The sequence below is a fragment of the Corvus cornix genome, chromosome 9, assembly GCF_000738735.6.
Source record: "Corvus cornix cornix isolate S_Up_H32 chromosome 9, ASM73873v5, whole genome shotgun sequence".
NCBI lineage: Eukaryota > Metazoa > Chordata > Aves > Passeriformes > Corvidae > Corvus > Corvus cornix.
The window spans coordinates 22,473,971-22,487,906 of NC_046339.1; the positions used below are offsets into that span (position 1 = coordinate 22,473,971).

The 13,936-nt window shown below is 44.1% G+C and overlaps 1 protein-coding gene across 1 annotated transcript in view; it reads left to right on the top strand.

Annotated features, from left to right (window-relative positions):
- Positions 1–9,691: 9,691 nt before the first annotated feature.
- The window catches only part of HS6ST1 (heparan sulfate 6-O-sulfotransferase 1), a 184,404-nt gene continuing 180,159 nt past the window's right edge, over positions 9,692–13,936 (top strand). Inside the window, exon 1 of the mRNA XM_039556782.1 lies at positions 9,692–10,513. Coding sequence (XP_039412716.1) covers positions 9,996–10,513 — 518 coding nt within the window. The 5' untranslated portion in view covers positions 9,692–9,995. The remainder of the gene's footprint in view (positions 10,514–13,936) is intronic.

Below are 13,936 nucleotides of genomic sequence, written 5' to 3' on the forward strand. Positions count from 1 at the left end.
ACACATTTTTCCAATTTCCATTTCTCTATCACAGGCAAAGTTTAAACACCTTCCTTCCTATACCTTCTTCTCTTAAGAAAATGCCCCCTCTTAGCCTAGCATCAGGAGCAGAGGAAGCTCTGAATGAAAATTCTCCGATGCATTACAATTACTCAACTTGGCTTTTGCTTTTCCACATCCCTAATTTTCCTGTTGTTTAGTAATGCAAGTATCTACCTAACTGACACATCTGTTCTGAAATGATGCAATAGTTTAACATTGAAACAAAGCCCCAGTGACCACAGTAAGAATTCCAGAACAGTTCTCTGTATGGACACTGCTCTAGAAAATCAGCTCTGTGTGTGTGTGTGTGTGTGTGTGTGTGTGTGTGTTATACTAAAAGAACCTACATTACATTTGAAAGAAACTTATTATTCCAAAATAAATAATTTTTATTATAGAACAGTGTCCACCCTGAGAACTGTTATAATACATTTCACTATACTGCGAAGCACAAACTAGGAAGAATAATAGCTTTATTTTAAACAACATCCAGCCTGTGTGAACTCATTTTTTTTTCAGGTTATTTCCATTGTAAAACTAGTATTAAACAGTCTGTTTCTGTTCAGAGATTCTTATCTTGGTGTTCTCAAAAGCTGTTTTTCGAGAGGTTACCAACATGACAGATGTGTGGATTTTTTTAATATTCTGGCTGGAAAGAGAAATCTTTCTTCTTCCATTTCTTGTACAGTGCAGCTTCCCCTTGAGTTTGTTCTGGGAAACAAACACTTGTGTCTGAGTCAGGGAAAATGATCTCTCACCTCTGGCTTCAGTAAATAGCCTTGTTTCATTTGATTCTCATCAAATCTAGGAAACAAAGTTTGAGATAAATAATTATTTATTCTTATAAATAATGTCCCATGTGCCCATAAATTCAGCCTTTTCCATTTTTAACTAAGACTATTCCTCTATCAGTTTTCCAAGCAAGAAGAAATTACGAAGTAATACTTTTCAATTAGGGATGTCAACATTAGAGCCAGGTTTCATCACAGGGCACAGTATAGGCACATCAACTCCACCTGAGAAAAAAGGGCAGAGACAAGGATTTTGTATTCCAGCAGCATGTGGAATTCTGTATCATTGGTACAGACCCATTTCTGTCTGTGACAAAGCCTCAGCAAGGTGCCCTCTGTTATATTTCAATCCTCTCTGCATTGTAAGTAAGGTAGATAATTGCTGATAAACAAAACTTTGCCAACTTGGAGGAAAAAAGAAGACAGATAAAATGGCTAATTAAAAGAAGTGATATTAAACTTCAAGTGTTTTAACTGTGTAATAAATATATCAGAGGGAGAGATTAAAACTTCTGAAATCAAGGGGAAGTTCCTGTCTATACATTCAGTTTCTTTCCTTTTCTGTGATAAATATTTTAAGGGAAATAGGTTGCTGGGCTTCCTACAGCAGTGTGCATGTGTTCTGTGTTTTCCTTTAGAACATGCAAAAGCTGTCAGGGCTGGCTGGTCTTGCTTAGGTCCTATTTTATTATCAGTGATAAAGAATTCTTGGAATTCCTCTGTTTCCACTCAGCATCCTCCACTGGTTAGAATGTGATACAATAAAGAAGGTAACACTGCATCCTCTCAGGGAATGATGTGGAATCCTCTCTTGTAATTCTGGCTGTGAATAGTTGTTGACCATAGCCTCTCTCCCTCCTGACAGAAGACAACAAGGCAGGATTTTTTTTATTGCAGCAGACATAAATGGAAGTATGAGCTGGATGAACTGCAGTGACAGAGGGAGGAATCAGTTAACTGAAGTTGTCAGTGTCTAGGAATGAAATCTAGGAAAAAATCAGCACAAGTTCAATATGGAGTTTTATGCTTACCTGGCCTGTGAGACTTGATGACAGAGTAGTCGGGACTTCTGTGTTTACACTAAAATTAAATAATACATTTTAATTTTTTTTCAAGTTTAATTCTTTATTTCTACTATGCATGGACTAGTAGGCTCAAATTTATTTCCTTTTTCCTCTTATTGTTCTTATGAGTCCTTAATCCCAACTGACTGTAATACCAGTGTACTTCATCTGTACATATTAAGCCAATTTCTAGGACTTTATATCAAAATTGAAGAAGCAGATGAGTCTGTGCCACCAGCTATCACTGATGCTCAGTGTAGAAATCAAGAAAAAGAATTAAGAGATTCATATACTATGGATAATGCCTTAAGTAGATCAAGCTTAAAATACATAAGCTCTCACAGCAGAAACTGCTGGATCTACAGTTATTTCCCCTGTGCACCCATATCAGGCTTAACTGATGATCCCCTCTGAAGCTGGTCACTCCTTCATCTGGTGCAATTTTAAGTCACCACTAGGTACTGTTTGGGGAGATCTCTGCTCTTATCTCTCTGCCAAGTCACCCTGTGGCAAGGTTCAAACAGGGACTGAAGTGCCACCTAGGACAGAACAGCACAGAAAAGAACACGACATTCAGTCTGGGCAAGCAGCCTCGCCCTACAGCCCAAATGCTCTACACAGGCCCCACTGCTTTCATTGTCATCAAGAATGTGTTTGCCTGGTGGCATTTCAGCCTTTTCTCCCAATTTTCTTGTTGCTGTGGCCTAAAAATATTCAGCACTCAAGAGCTTCTTTTGCAGTAACTTTCCCTTAATTATAAATGTTGTGGACTTAATTTTAGTCCTGCAATCTCCATGAAATTCCTTTTCCTTGTGCTCTCGAGTGTTGATTCGGTATCATTTATAAGGACTGTTTTGATAGGATGCTGATAATCACAATCCCTGTGATAAAACCAACTGTGGAAAATCCCTTCTGTTCACAGCATCAACATGTCTGTGAGCACCCAGATCCATGGCAGAGTACAGGGCCCGGTGGGTGGGCAGCAGGGCAGGGAAATTCTCCATCTCTTGGTTCTGGCAGCTCCTATTACACAGAGGCAGCCGGAATGTGAACTTCTTCCTCTTGCTTTGCCACTGAAATAATTTTACAGTGCTTCAAATATTGCAAAAATGAATGGGGGAAGAGAGAAGGGGGAAGTATTTCTGCAATTTTTTTTCACACCAAGGGATTTTTCAACCAATGGCTTTTATTTGGTGAGAAAGTATTCAAACTTTGATTGGTCAGCCTACAGATCCTCTGCTACATTGCTTGTAGAAGCAACATAATTGAAAGAGCTGATGCTGTGAACAAAAGGCAGAGGCTGTGATTATTCACAGCTTGGCTTTGTCAGACAATTTCTTTTTTAAAAAAATACATTAAACAGTGCATTTCAAATTCCCTGCACTTTTCAGGTGGTTGACTTCTGTCTAAAAGCTTTCTAAGAACTGAATGGTGCACATTTTCAGTTTAACTGCACATCTCCGAGCATAATTGCTATATAGCCAGTCTATTTTATAGCTTTCAGCTTATTCACTTTATTACATAACTCCTTAATTTGAGGATTAAATGGGAAAGTGATTAGTCACTTTTTTGTGTGTAACTCCGTTCTCCTGAACTTTGGCATCCCTGCTTTGTCTGTTCACAATGTTGAAACATCAGCAAGGAAGGATGAATCTGAGTTCTAATTAGATTTTTTTTTCCTGGAGAATCCTGCAGAGATGTCAAGTCAAAATCCTGTAAGCACATATGCTTTAGAATGCAATTTCCAAACTGGGTTTTTTTACAAAAGTTTTTTTTTACAAAGATCAAGGAAATTATGGTATAAAACACTAAAAAACAGTGCACGTGCTAACAGGACATCTACATGTTTATGTAAGACCCAATGGCAAAGAGACAAGGATCTTCCTCGTGCATTGTAGCATTTCCTGAAGAGCGTAAAGATAAAACAATTGTATTTCCAATAATATTTAGATTAATATGTACGATACAAAAAACCCGTGACAGCTAGCTTGGCCCTAAGCCAGGCTTAAGCTTCAAGTCACTGCAGAAAGCTACTAAGCTGTTGTACAGAAACTATTCCAGCACCATTTTCTGAGTGTACATATCCATGTTACACGTGTGGAGAGAGCCAACAGCTTTGCTGGCTGCAGTGGCTGCCTTCCACGGTGAGAGCATCTTGGTGCTTCTAAACACATCACGCTGATGGCCCTAGCAGAAGCCAAGGATTTGTGTTCTGAGGGGTTTTACAGAGCAAGTCTGAAAGGGTTACACTTGTTCCCTGCTAACAGGCATGTCCCAGTGGACAGCTGCTGCAGGAGAGAGTCAGGGGAAGTGAAATCTTTTAGAAGCCAAGCTCCCTTCGTGTTTATTTAATACCCATGAATGAATGGGGAATAATGCTAATAATATGCCACTGCCAAATAGGCCTGTCCTTTCCATCAAGCCCAGACAGCATCATCTTGCAGCTGTTGTAGTACAAGTAGGAAAAAAAAGAGTTTGAATGGGGAACAGCTGGCACCTTGTGCCTTCTCTGTGGACCCACAAACTCCTTCCTCACAAGGATTAATACCTTAGAAACTATATATGCATCAGCTGCAGTCCCAGCTTCCTGCTTAAACTTGTAGGCATTTGTACATCTGAGAGATCAGTTAAGGTCTTTCCAACGTCACACATTCAAGTCTGGCATCTGCAGTCACTACATGCAGCACGTATTTGTGGCTTTGAGAAGTTCCACTGTTGCTTATCACATGAGGTCTCAGAGAACTGATCTGCTCATGGAAGCTTTTGCAGTGGGTCTGTTTCAATCATCTTCCCTTTGCAAGAGAGAAAATACAATTATTAAGTAACTAGCTCCGTCTCACCAGTCATAAGCTGACATCCTGCTAAGCCACAGGTGTACAGATCCACGGCATCCATGTGAGAGGAGGGAGCAGGATTATGTCACAAACACACAGTCTGTGAATGTAGTTTGAAAACACAGATTTCATCTCTGTAGATGCTGAAGTTACACTTTCCTTTGTTTAGGACAGCTGATAGTGCCTTCACTGTTTTGGTTTCTCCCACGGTTTCTAAGACTGTCTTTGGTACCTTTCAAACAGCAGATCTTTCCAGCAGTCCCCAAAAGCAGTGCAAGAGCTGAAATCAGAACCAGGTTTGCTGAGTCTAAGAGATTTTGGCATCATTCAGTGCCTGCTTCCTTGAATTAAGTGGAACCATGCTGTACTCAGGGATCAGTGATCACCTTGCTGGCTGTGAGAACTCTGTGGGGTTGTGACTAACCTACAGCATTAGGAGTGGAACCACAGAGTATTTACACTAGAGTTTACAAACTGCTACAGGTTTCCAACTGGGAGTGCGAGTATCATAGGAAAATGATATGTGAGTGCTGCCACTCCGTGCAAATGTGCATGGCTGGCCACTGATGCTGCAAGAGCAGTGGACAAGCAAAACCAGTTCACATTAGAAAAACAAGAGTTCTACATTTTGCTGCAGGTTGGAATGTTGATATTACAGGCCAAGGACTACAGTCTGTGATTTGTGACTCCTCACCATTCACTCAGTATATTGAGTACACACACACACATCAGCAAAGCAAATGAGCATCACATGCCCACTCTCCCTAAAGGAGCCGGGCTATAAACCCAAACAGCTAAAGTGGGATAACAAATGGTTTGTCTCAACTATTTGGGGTAATGGGGAGTTTATCCTCTGGAAACAGAGTAGATACAAAAATTTTTTTCTTAAAAAGTAGTAGAACTTTATTTAAGGATAAAACATTTCTTGAGGTATTTCTTAGGGTTTGCAAGTGTTTAAAGAGGATTTTTTTGGTAATGTTTTGGTTAACTAAGTTATACTAGTTCGCAGCAAACTGTTGTATCTTCTGAGTCAAGAAGCCTTTAGACTTCCCTTGCCTAATAAAGCTACTATTTATTTATTAAGCTTTGAGATAAGTATTGCATGAGGTTTTGGTGGCAGAGGTGGTGTGTGGTTTACACGTTTCTTACTCTTGTTTTCTCATGGGAGGTTTCCTGTAATAAGCCATACTCTCACGATACCCGAGTTTGTCCTCACCTAGTGTTAACTCACATGTTAATATTTTATTAATTTTTTTATTAGATTAGATTAGAATATTTTAGTAGATTTAACATAAATATTTAGGCATCCCATGGCATGGCCAGAAGCAAGCAATGATAAAATACCTTCCAACTGCTTTTGCAAAATTTGTGTTTATTTCTTGTTATCTCTACAAAGATCTCTAATCCTTGTAGCTGACTCCTAGCAAGGTCTTACCACAAATAAATCAAGAAAAAGGAAAGCCAGGAAAGTGGCTGAGTGTAGACCAAGCTTAGGTAACTTAGCTAGTATAGGAATTATTTTGTAGTGAGAATTCAAAGTTAGTTCCTTCACAAATACAGCTTAGTGCTAGGGAGTATACAAAAGCCATAGGCCTTTCAAATGTGCCCGAAGGAACTTAGTCATGTGAAAATCACTGAAAATCAGCACAGTTATGCTCCTAGATCAACTAGATTCCTACAAAAGTGCCAAACATAATCTTTCTATTTGCTTGTGTAAGAGGGTTCTGCTCAGTCTGACACAGATCTGGAGTGGAAGGATGCAAAGGATTAGATAGACACTAAAATGTCGGAGAACTTTTCCAGTGGGGTATGGGGGGGGTCTTTTGTTTGCATCTGCCTAGAAGAACATGGAGAGAAAATCTGAAATGCAGCTCCTCTAGTCCACACTCAAGAGATAAAAATACAACTTTTTCCCCCCTCTAAAATGCTTTTTATACAAATATTTAGATTTTAGGCATCTTGATGATTGCAGAATGACAGTCTCACTGCTTCACAGGAAATAGAGCTTTGCTTCTGGAGCTAGTCAGACCTAGGGTGGTGAATTCCAGATAAGACGTAGGAAAGCCTAGGGAGGTCTGGCCTGAGAGTGGAAGATTCAGCTTGGAAAGATGGATAATGGCTAAATGCATGGTGGAGGGAAACTCACAGACTAAACAGGCAGTTACAGTATGTAACAGGAGGTAGCAGTAACAACTTGCATTTGTCAGATTTCTCACCCCTTTATAATGTTGTTTCCAATGCAGAAGCTAGGGAAAGTGTAGATCTTGTTATTTTAACTCTACTTGGATCTTCTCTTGTCCACAAAACGTGCTGGTCTAAACCAGCACTGATGTAGTACCTGATGTTTAACTCCCCATGCAGTGAAGAATTACTCTATCATTGTCTTCAGTGGAATTTTGAGCATAAATAGAGAGTGATTTAAGTATTTGCTTAAGTGATCATTTTAGGTGAGTCACATCTGCAAGAACCTTTAAAATACCAGCATTTCAGAGCAGCATATAGAATTATCAGGGAAGGATTCCAAAGCATTTCGTAAAAATAAAAGCACTGACCCCTGAGTCAATGCAGTGTCTCCAAGGCAGGATGGCGGTAATTGTGTAAGTGTAAATCAGAAGGGTATAGTCCTTCCCTAATGCTTCCAGCATGTTCCCCAAACCCCACTTTTAGATGAAGGTGCTGCAGTAAAGAAAACAGCACTTTCAGCCATAACTCTGTATTTTCCTTTGTGGTCTGTTTATCTTACATGGATTGAATTTTAGTATGTTCTTTCACAAACTAACGGGCACTATATTTACCACAAATACAAATCTGTAATGAAATATCTCCATCTGTATAACTAATGAAAAGAGCAAAATATTTTATACCTTAGAGTTTAAAACAATTCATTACCAATTGCTCATGTAACTGGAAATAATTTAATGGCTGATTTCTCCACAGTTCTGGCATTTCTAAATACTTGTATGTTTAGAACTGTAGGCAAACACATTACAATCAAAAAATCTGCTCTGTGTTTTTTATGCTGCAGTGTGTAGTGCAACCATGTATGTAAACCTCATGTATATGCCTGTATTTCCCAAACTGTAATACAAATTTCAAACGTGTAAATTAGGTTTATGCTCTGCTTCTCAGTGTAGCTGAACTCTGTGCATAAGAATGACATCATTGTTTCTGGAGTAACTAACCTACATGAGGAGAACCAGAAGTAGACTTTTAAGAGGAAAATATCAAACAGAATAAATGGTTTGAACACAACATATGATGCTTTTGGGTGCTATAAACATTTTATTGTTACTTGTTTGGGAAGAACTGCGTAACTCACTGGGGCTCCATAACTTGTGAGTAATGCAGCCATCTCAAAATGTAGCAGTTTTATCTGTCAGGGTGTTCAAATGAAAATCCAGGATCTCATTTCCTCCTTGGCCGTTGTAAATTTGACCCAGTGTTTAACAATGACCCATCGGCATGAATTCCTTTACATTTACATAAGGCATAACTTGGATTAAAAAATGTAACCTGGTGGAATATTTCAGTGCTGGAGCGCTAAAATCTAGTTGTAACTTCTATCTTAAAAAGCACCAGAAATTTAAGGAAACTTTCTCCAACAGCAGTAATGACAGGAGAATAGGGCATTTCAGTTAGACTCTTTTTGGCTAGAAATTAACAATTGTCCGTATCGTTTATTCTGCATAGACAACAACTCGTGTCTCGATGAGGTGGCAGCATGACTGCCACTACATTTAGCCTCGCTCTTTGACATGGGGCCACGTTTCCTCCTCCGTTTACAGTCAGAGAAGAGAGGCACCAAATGGTGATTTCCAGGGGTTCCCTGGATACTTGGTGGCAGTGACCCTCACCTGCATTTCGGCCCCGGGCTGACAGACGAGCCGCGGGACCTGCCTGCCCTTACCGCTCCGCTAAGGGGATGCCTGGCTCCGAGCACACCGGCCGGGCTCTGCGGATCCGGATCGCACCGATCCTCGCAGCAACATCTCCCCCTGCTAAGTGCTGCCCGACAGAGGAGATCGCTGTAAGCCGGCTCCGTGCCGGGCACTTCCCGGCGTTCCCAACGCTTTGCTTCATTTGGGAGACTTAGATTGCAAACAAACCCTGCAGCAGCCCCGCTGCTGGATGGAGTCCGCCTGCCTGAGCAGCACAAAGCATTTCGCTGGGAAAGTTCGCTATAAATAACACCTCTGACGATTTTTGCCTCAGCTTCACCTATTACTATTATTTACACATTCCGTGGCTGATGGTGTGCCCAGGCTTCTTCCAGCTCACAGCCATCATTACCCTCCGTGTGGCCGGAGCATTTTCCTCTTGCATCCAGTTGCGACATTGCAACTAGAGGCTTGCGGTGGCCCATGTGGCGGCCACAGCGGGAGCAGACACATGCGGGAAGACCCAATCCTTTTCCCCTGCAAACATTCTCGTCACTAATACTGTTGTCTCACAGAGGGAGTAGGAATTTAGCCCCCGAGGAGCGCCGAGCTCAGCTTTTCGGGATTAATTTTAAGGCGGCACATAAAGGCTGCCCCTGGAAGCGCTAAGAGCCGAGTGCTTCGGGGAGCCGCAGCCGCCTCGCAGCCCACCTAGGTCCGCAGTGGCGGTGATTCCGGCGGGGCCCGCGGCGCGCTGCGGGGGAGCGGTGCCGGGAGCGGTGCCGGGAGCGGAGCCGGGAGCGGAGCGGGGCTCGGGCGGGGCCACCGCCGGTCGGAGCGTGGCCGCGGGCGCGGGGCGGCGCGGGCGGCGCTGTGCATGCCGGGCGGGGCGGCGCGGCCAGGAAGCGCTCGCTGCCGGCCGAGCCGAGCCCAGCCGAGCCGAGCCCGGGCGCAGCCGGCGGCGGGGGCGGGCACAGCCGCGCCGGTGCCGCGGGGGCTGGGGCACGGCGGAGGCAGCGCCGGAATGGGGGTGGCTTCCTGAAGCGCGGGGAGGGAGGGAGGGTGGGAGGGGGCTGGTTCTTGCCTTTCGGTCGCTCTCCGCCCCCCTCCTGCCCCTCTCTCCCAAGTTCGCCGCTGAGCCGCGGCGCCTCCGGAGCGGCTGGCTGCGGGCTGCCCCTGCCCCGCTCCCGGCGCTGCCCGCGGCGGGGCGGGCGGGCACGGCGGCGAGCCGAGGCGACCCAGGGAGCGGCCCGCCGCCCCCGGGGAAGGCTCTGCTCCGGGGAGCAGCCGGGGGAGGCGGCTGGCACAGACGCCGAAGCTCCGCCGCCCACCCCCCGGCACCGCCGCAGTCTGCCCAGCGCTGGCAGCCCCGGGAGATGGTGACACATGAAGCGTGCGGGAAGGACCATGGTTGAGAGGACCAGCAAGTTCTTGCTGATCGTGGCCGTCTCGGTGTGCTTCATGCTTATCCTGTACCAGTACGTGGGGCCGGGGCTGAGCCTGGGTTCCCCCAGCGGCCGCTCCTACTCGGAGGAGCTGGACCTCTTTCCCACGCCGGACCCGCACTACGTGAAGAAGTATTACTTCCCCGTGCGGGAGCTGGAGCGGGAGCTCGCGTTCGACATGAAGGGCGAGGACGTGATCGTCTTTCTGCACATCCAGAAGACCGGCGGCACCACCTTCGGCCGCCACCTGGTGCAGAACGTGCGGCTGGAGGTGCCGTGCGACTGCCGGCCCGGGCAGAAGAAGTGCACCTGCTACCGGCCCAACCGCCGGGAGACCTGGCTCTTCTCGCGCTTCTCCACGGGCTGGAGCTGCGGGCTGCACGCCGACTGGACCGAGCTCACCAACTGCGTGCCCGGAGTGCTGGACCGCCGGGAGAGCGCCGCCGCCAAGACGCCCAGGTACCAGCGGCCCTTCGCCGTGCCCCTGCCCGCCGCGCTGCCCCTCGCTCGGGCCGGCTCCCCTCCGCCGCCACCGCCTGCCCCGGCCCTTCCTCCGCTGAGCCCCTGCCATGCGCTGCAGCACGCTGCCGGTGTGCTGTGCCTCAACCTGCCCTGAACCTTTCCTCAGCTGGTTCACCTGTCCTCCCCTCCCGTCCTCCAGGCTGTGCCCTGCACCTTCCTCCTGTAAATTTCCTGCTCTTTCCCTCCCACGCACCTCGTACACTGCACCCTCAAGCCCATGGTCTTCTGCTCTAGCAGCCTCTGTGGACCCTTTATGAAGACCATTTCTTTGTGCTGTTTACTCTCTCTTTTAAACATTTAGTCTTCCCCTCAGACATCACTTGCCACCTTTTAAGAACGCTTTACACCATACCCCTAGTCTCAAGCTTGTCCTTGTAACCAGCTTTGCCCTAACCTGTGCACTCCTTTTCCTCCAGCTGAAATTGTTCGCCAGTGCAACCGAGGCGAGGCACACGAGCCCACCAGTGCTCACGCTTACCTCCTTGCTTTGCTCCCCCCCAGTCTGCACACAGTTTTTTGCACATTGCAGGAAACACTCCTTAATCACCTTTTTTATGTTCCTTGCTGTTTATCTTGATGGGAGACCTGAGGTGAACTCTCTTGGGGAAGGCAGCTACCTTGTATGTGTTCCTTGAGTGTCCTTCATACGTGCACCAGGGAGAGAGGGAGAGCCATCCTAAAGCACCCCTCTGTGCATCCCTGTGGAACACCTAGTGTATTCCTGCCCTCTTAGCCCATCATTTCTCTGCCTTGGTGTCTTCATGAATTGTAAGCTTCAGGGGAATTTTCTGTTTGAAGCGCTGTAGTAAAGACAGTGGTGTATATTAAGATCTCCAAAAGATTATGTTCTTTTAGCTCAATATTCTGTTGTGTCTTTCATTTCACAAGACAGTTTTTTAAATTATCGCTATTTTTAACACTATGCACATTCCTTTGACAAATTAGTTGTTTTATTATGATACTTTGTAACCTTGTTTGCCTTAAAGTTTCATTCTTTAAGGTGCCTGAGATCTCATGCTAATATTTGCTTATGCCATCTGCTTTATTTATACGTATGTTGTCAATATCATCCATAATCCCTTCAATGAAAAGTGGCCTTTAAGAAAGTATGTTTGGGCATCAGAACTGTGTTTTCTCAGTGTTTTTTAAAAGCAATGTTTAGTGATTTTTTTTTCCCCTTGGAGCTGTGTGCGATTGCTGGGGTTCTTTATTGTCTCTGTCATGATTGCTGCTGTTTTCAACCCGTTTCAGTGTTAGTCATCCAAGTATGCTCAGACTGCTGTCATGCTGCCTGACCCAGCAGTGGCAAACTGAAGTATGTAGCTGAAGGGTTGAGGCTTTCCTGTGCTCTCTTATTAATTAGGTGTTTGAGAACACCTATAAGTAAAATATCTTCTGCCCATCTAGTTGCTGCTGAGATTTCAGTGAAGTGTTGTTAGGAAAAATGCACAAAGTTCAAATCTGATTTTAAAAAGAAAGAAAAATTACCTGTTTTGTGAACCTTGGCACTTGGCTAGCAAACCATTAACCTTCTATAAAGACCTGTGTGCGTTTATGGATTGTCTCAGAGCCTTGTGTACTTCCGCTGGCAATTTTGTATTAAAATCTGTTACGTGTTCAGTATTCAACTTTCTTCTGTTCAGCAGCTGGGTATTTTGAATAGGTACCTGAGAAAGGGGCATGTCAAGTTGTGAGGTAGCAATTAAATTCCTTACAGCTGCTCATAGGAAGCTGAGAATCAGAAGTCCATTGCTTCATCTCACATGCTTGTAAATAAGATTCTCCTTGCTATTTGTTTGGGAATATCAGGAGCTGTATGCTTCCACATGCTTCTTAATTGTCTTGATTATTGGATGTGCAGGAAAAATCACTAATCCTGTCCCATTCCCTCATGTTTCTGCATATCAAGAAATAGTTGTGCTTAATGTTGTCTCTTGACTTCCTTTAAATCTAAGTTAGAACTTCTTTTCCAGGAGTTCAAGAACTAGGGTGTGGAAGCTTTAGATATCTATGGTTTATCACCTTGGTCTGTTAAACAAAACCCAGAATTTACTGTTCATTGTATCCTGGAGATGGTTTTAGTGCAACCAGCTGCTGGTTATTTTAATAATACTGTCCTAGGGTCCAGCTCTGTTGTACTGCAGTCCAGTTCAGTTAACACTGTATCCAGAATGGGATTTATTTCATGCCTAAGAAAATTGCAAATAAGAGACAGGCAATGCTTGTTTAAAATAAAAATGTAATGGTTTTTCTTTGTTAAAATACAGATAGTCCTGTATTATGTCCATTACAGTAAGAGCAATATCACTTTGTTTGTCCATTGTGAGTGTTGGATCTCTTATGTTAAAATGGGACGTCTTTTTACAGAAGGTATATGCTAGAGAGGCTACTGTTTTATAATGGAACTGAACTATGGACATAACTAAACTATGAACATATCTCTCTCAAAGGAAACAGAAGAAGCAGCAGCAAACTACCATTTTGTCAGGGTTCTCTCAGATTCTAATCTGGATTTTGGAGTGTAGTCTTCAAATTCAGCTTTTAAAGCTAATGTATTGGCTTCTGCATTTGCTACTTAGTGCAAAGTTTAAAGCTTTGCTCTTTCAAATATATGTTTGTCCCCAAAAACAAAACAGCTGACTTGTGATTACAAATAAATCTGCCTTCCAGTGAATGCTGGAAAGCATGAAGGTCATTCAGTATTGCCCACATGCACAAATCATGAGGTTCAAGCTGTTCCCTTTGTAAGGAATGGAGTTCTGTTGCTGCCCAGTGCCCTATTGCACTACATTCCATAACCTGGGCATGGAACATAAATTTGCAATGCAATTCAACTTTCTTCATTGTTCAGTTGTTCTGTGTTACATTTAATGATTAGGAGCCCTAGATTGCCAAAGGCTGCATTTCTTCTCTTTTTCTTTCTTTCTTCCACATTGATGCAGTAAGTGTTAGGGATGGGTGTGTTAGGTCCAATGGGTCAGCACTCTGAAAAACTACTGGTTCCCACCCCCTCCTAGTGGCTTTCCTGTTTTGTATTCAAAAGGCTTCTGGACTTCTTGAAGCAAATGTTATGTTTTATACACAGCCAGTAAAAGAAAGATTGATTTGTTTGGGGGTTGTAAAACTTGGGATTCCAAGGAACTCTGAAGTTGGCTGTGCTTATCAGTTAAGTCACTTAGCTGCAGTTCTCTTCATGGCTTTAGTGGAGGGCAAATTCCAAGATTTGGGGAATGGAGGCCTAATTATTCCTTGTGCTGTTGCAAAAGACTTTTTTAAAAAAGAAGCAAAATTAGGATGCATGCCTTGAGTCACCATGCTGGTATTTCAGCAAGCAGAAACTAAGCAGTTTCTGTGAACTGC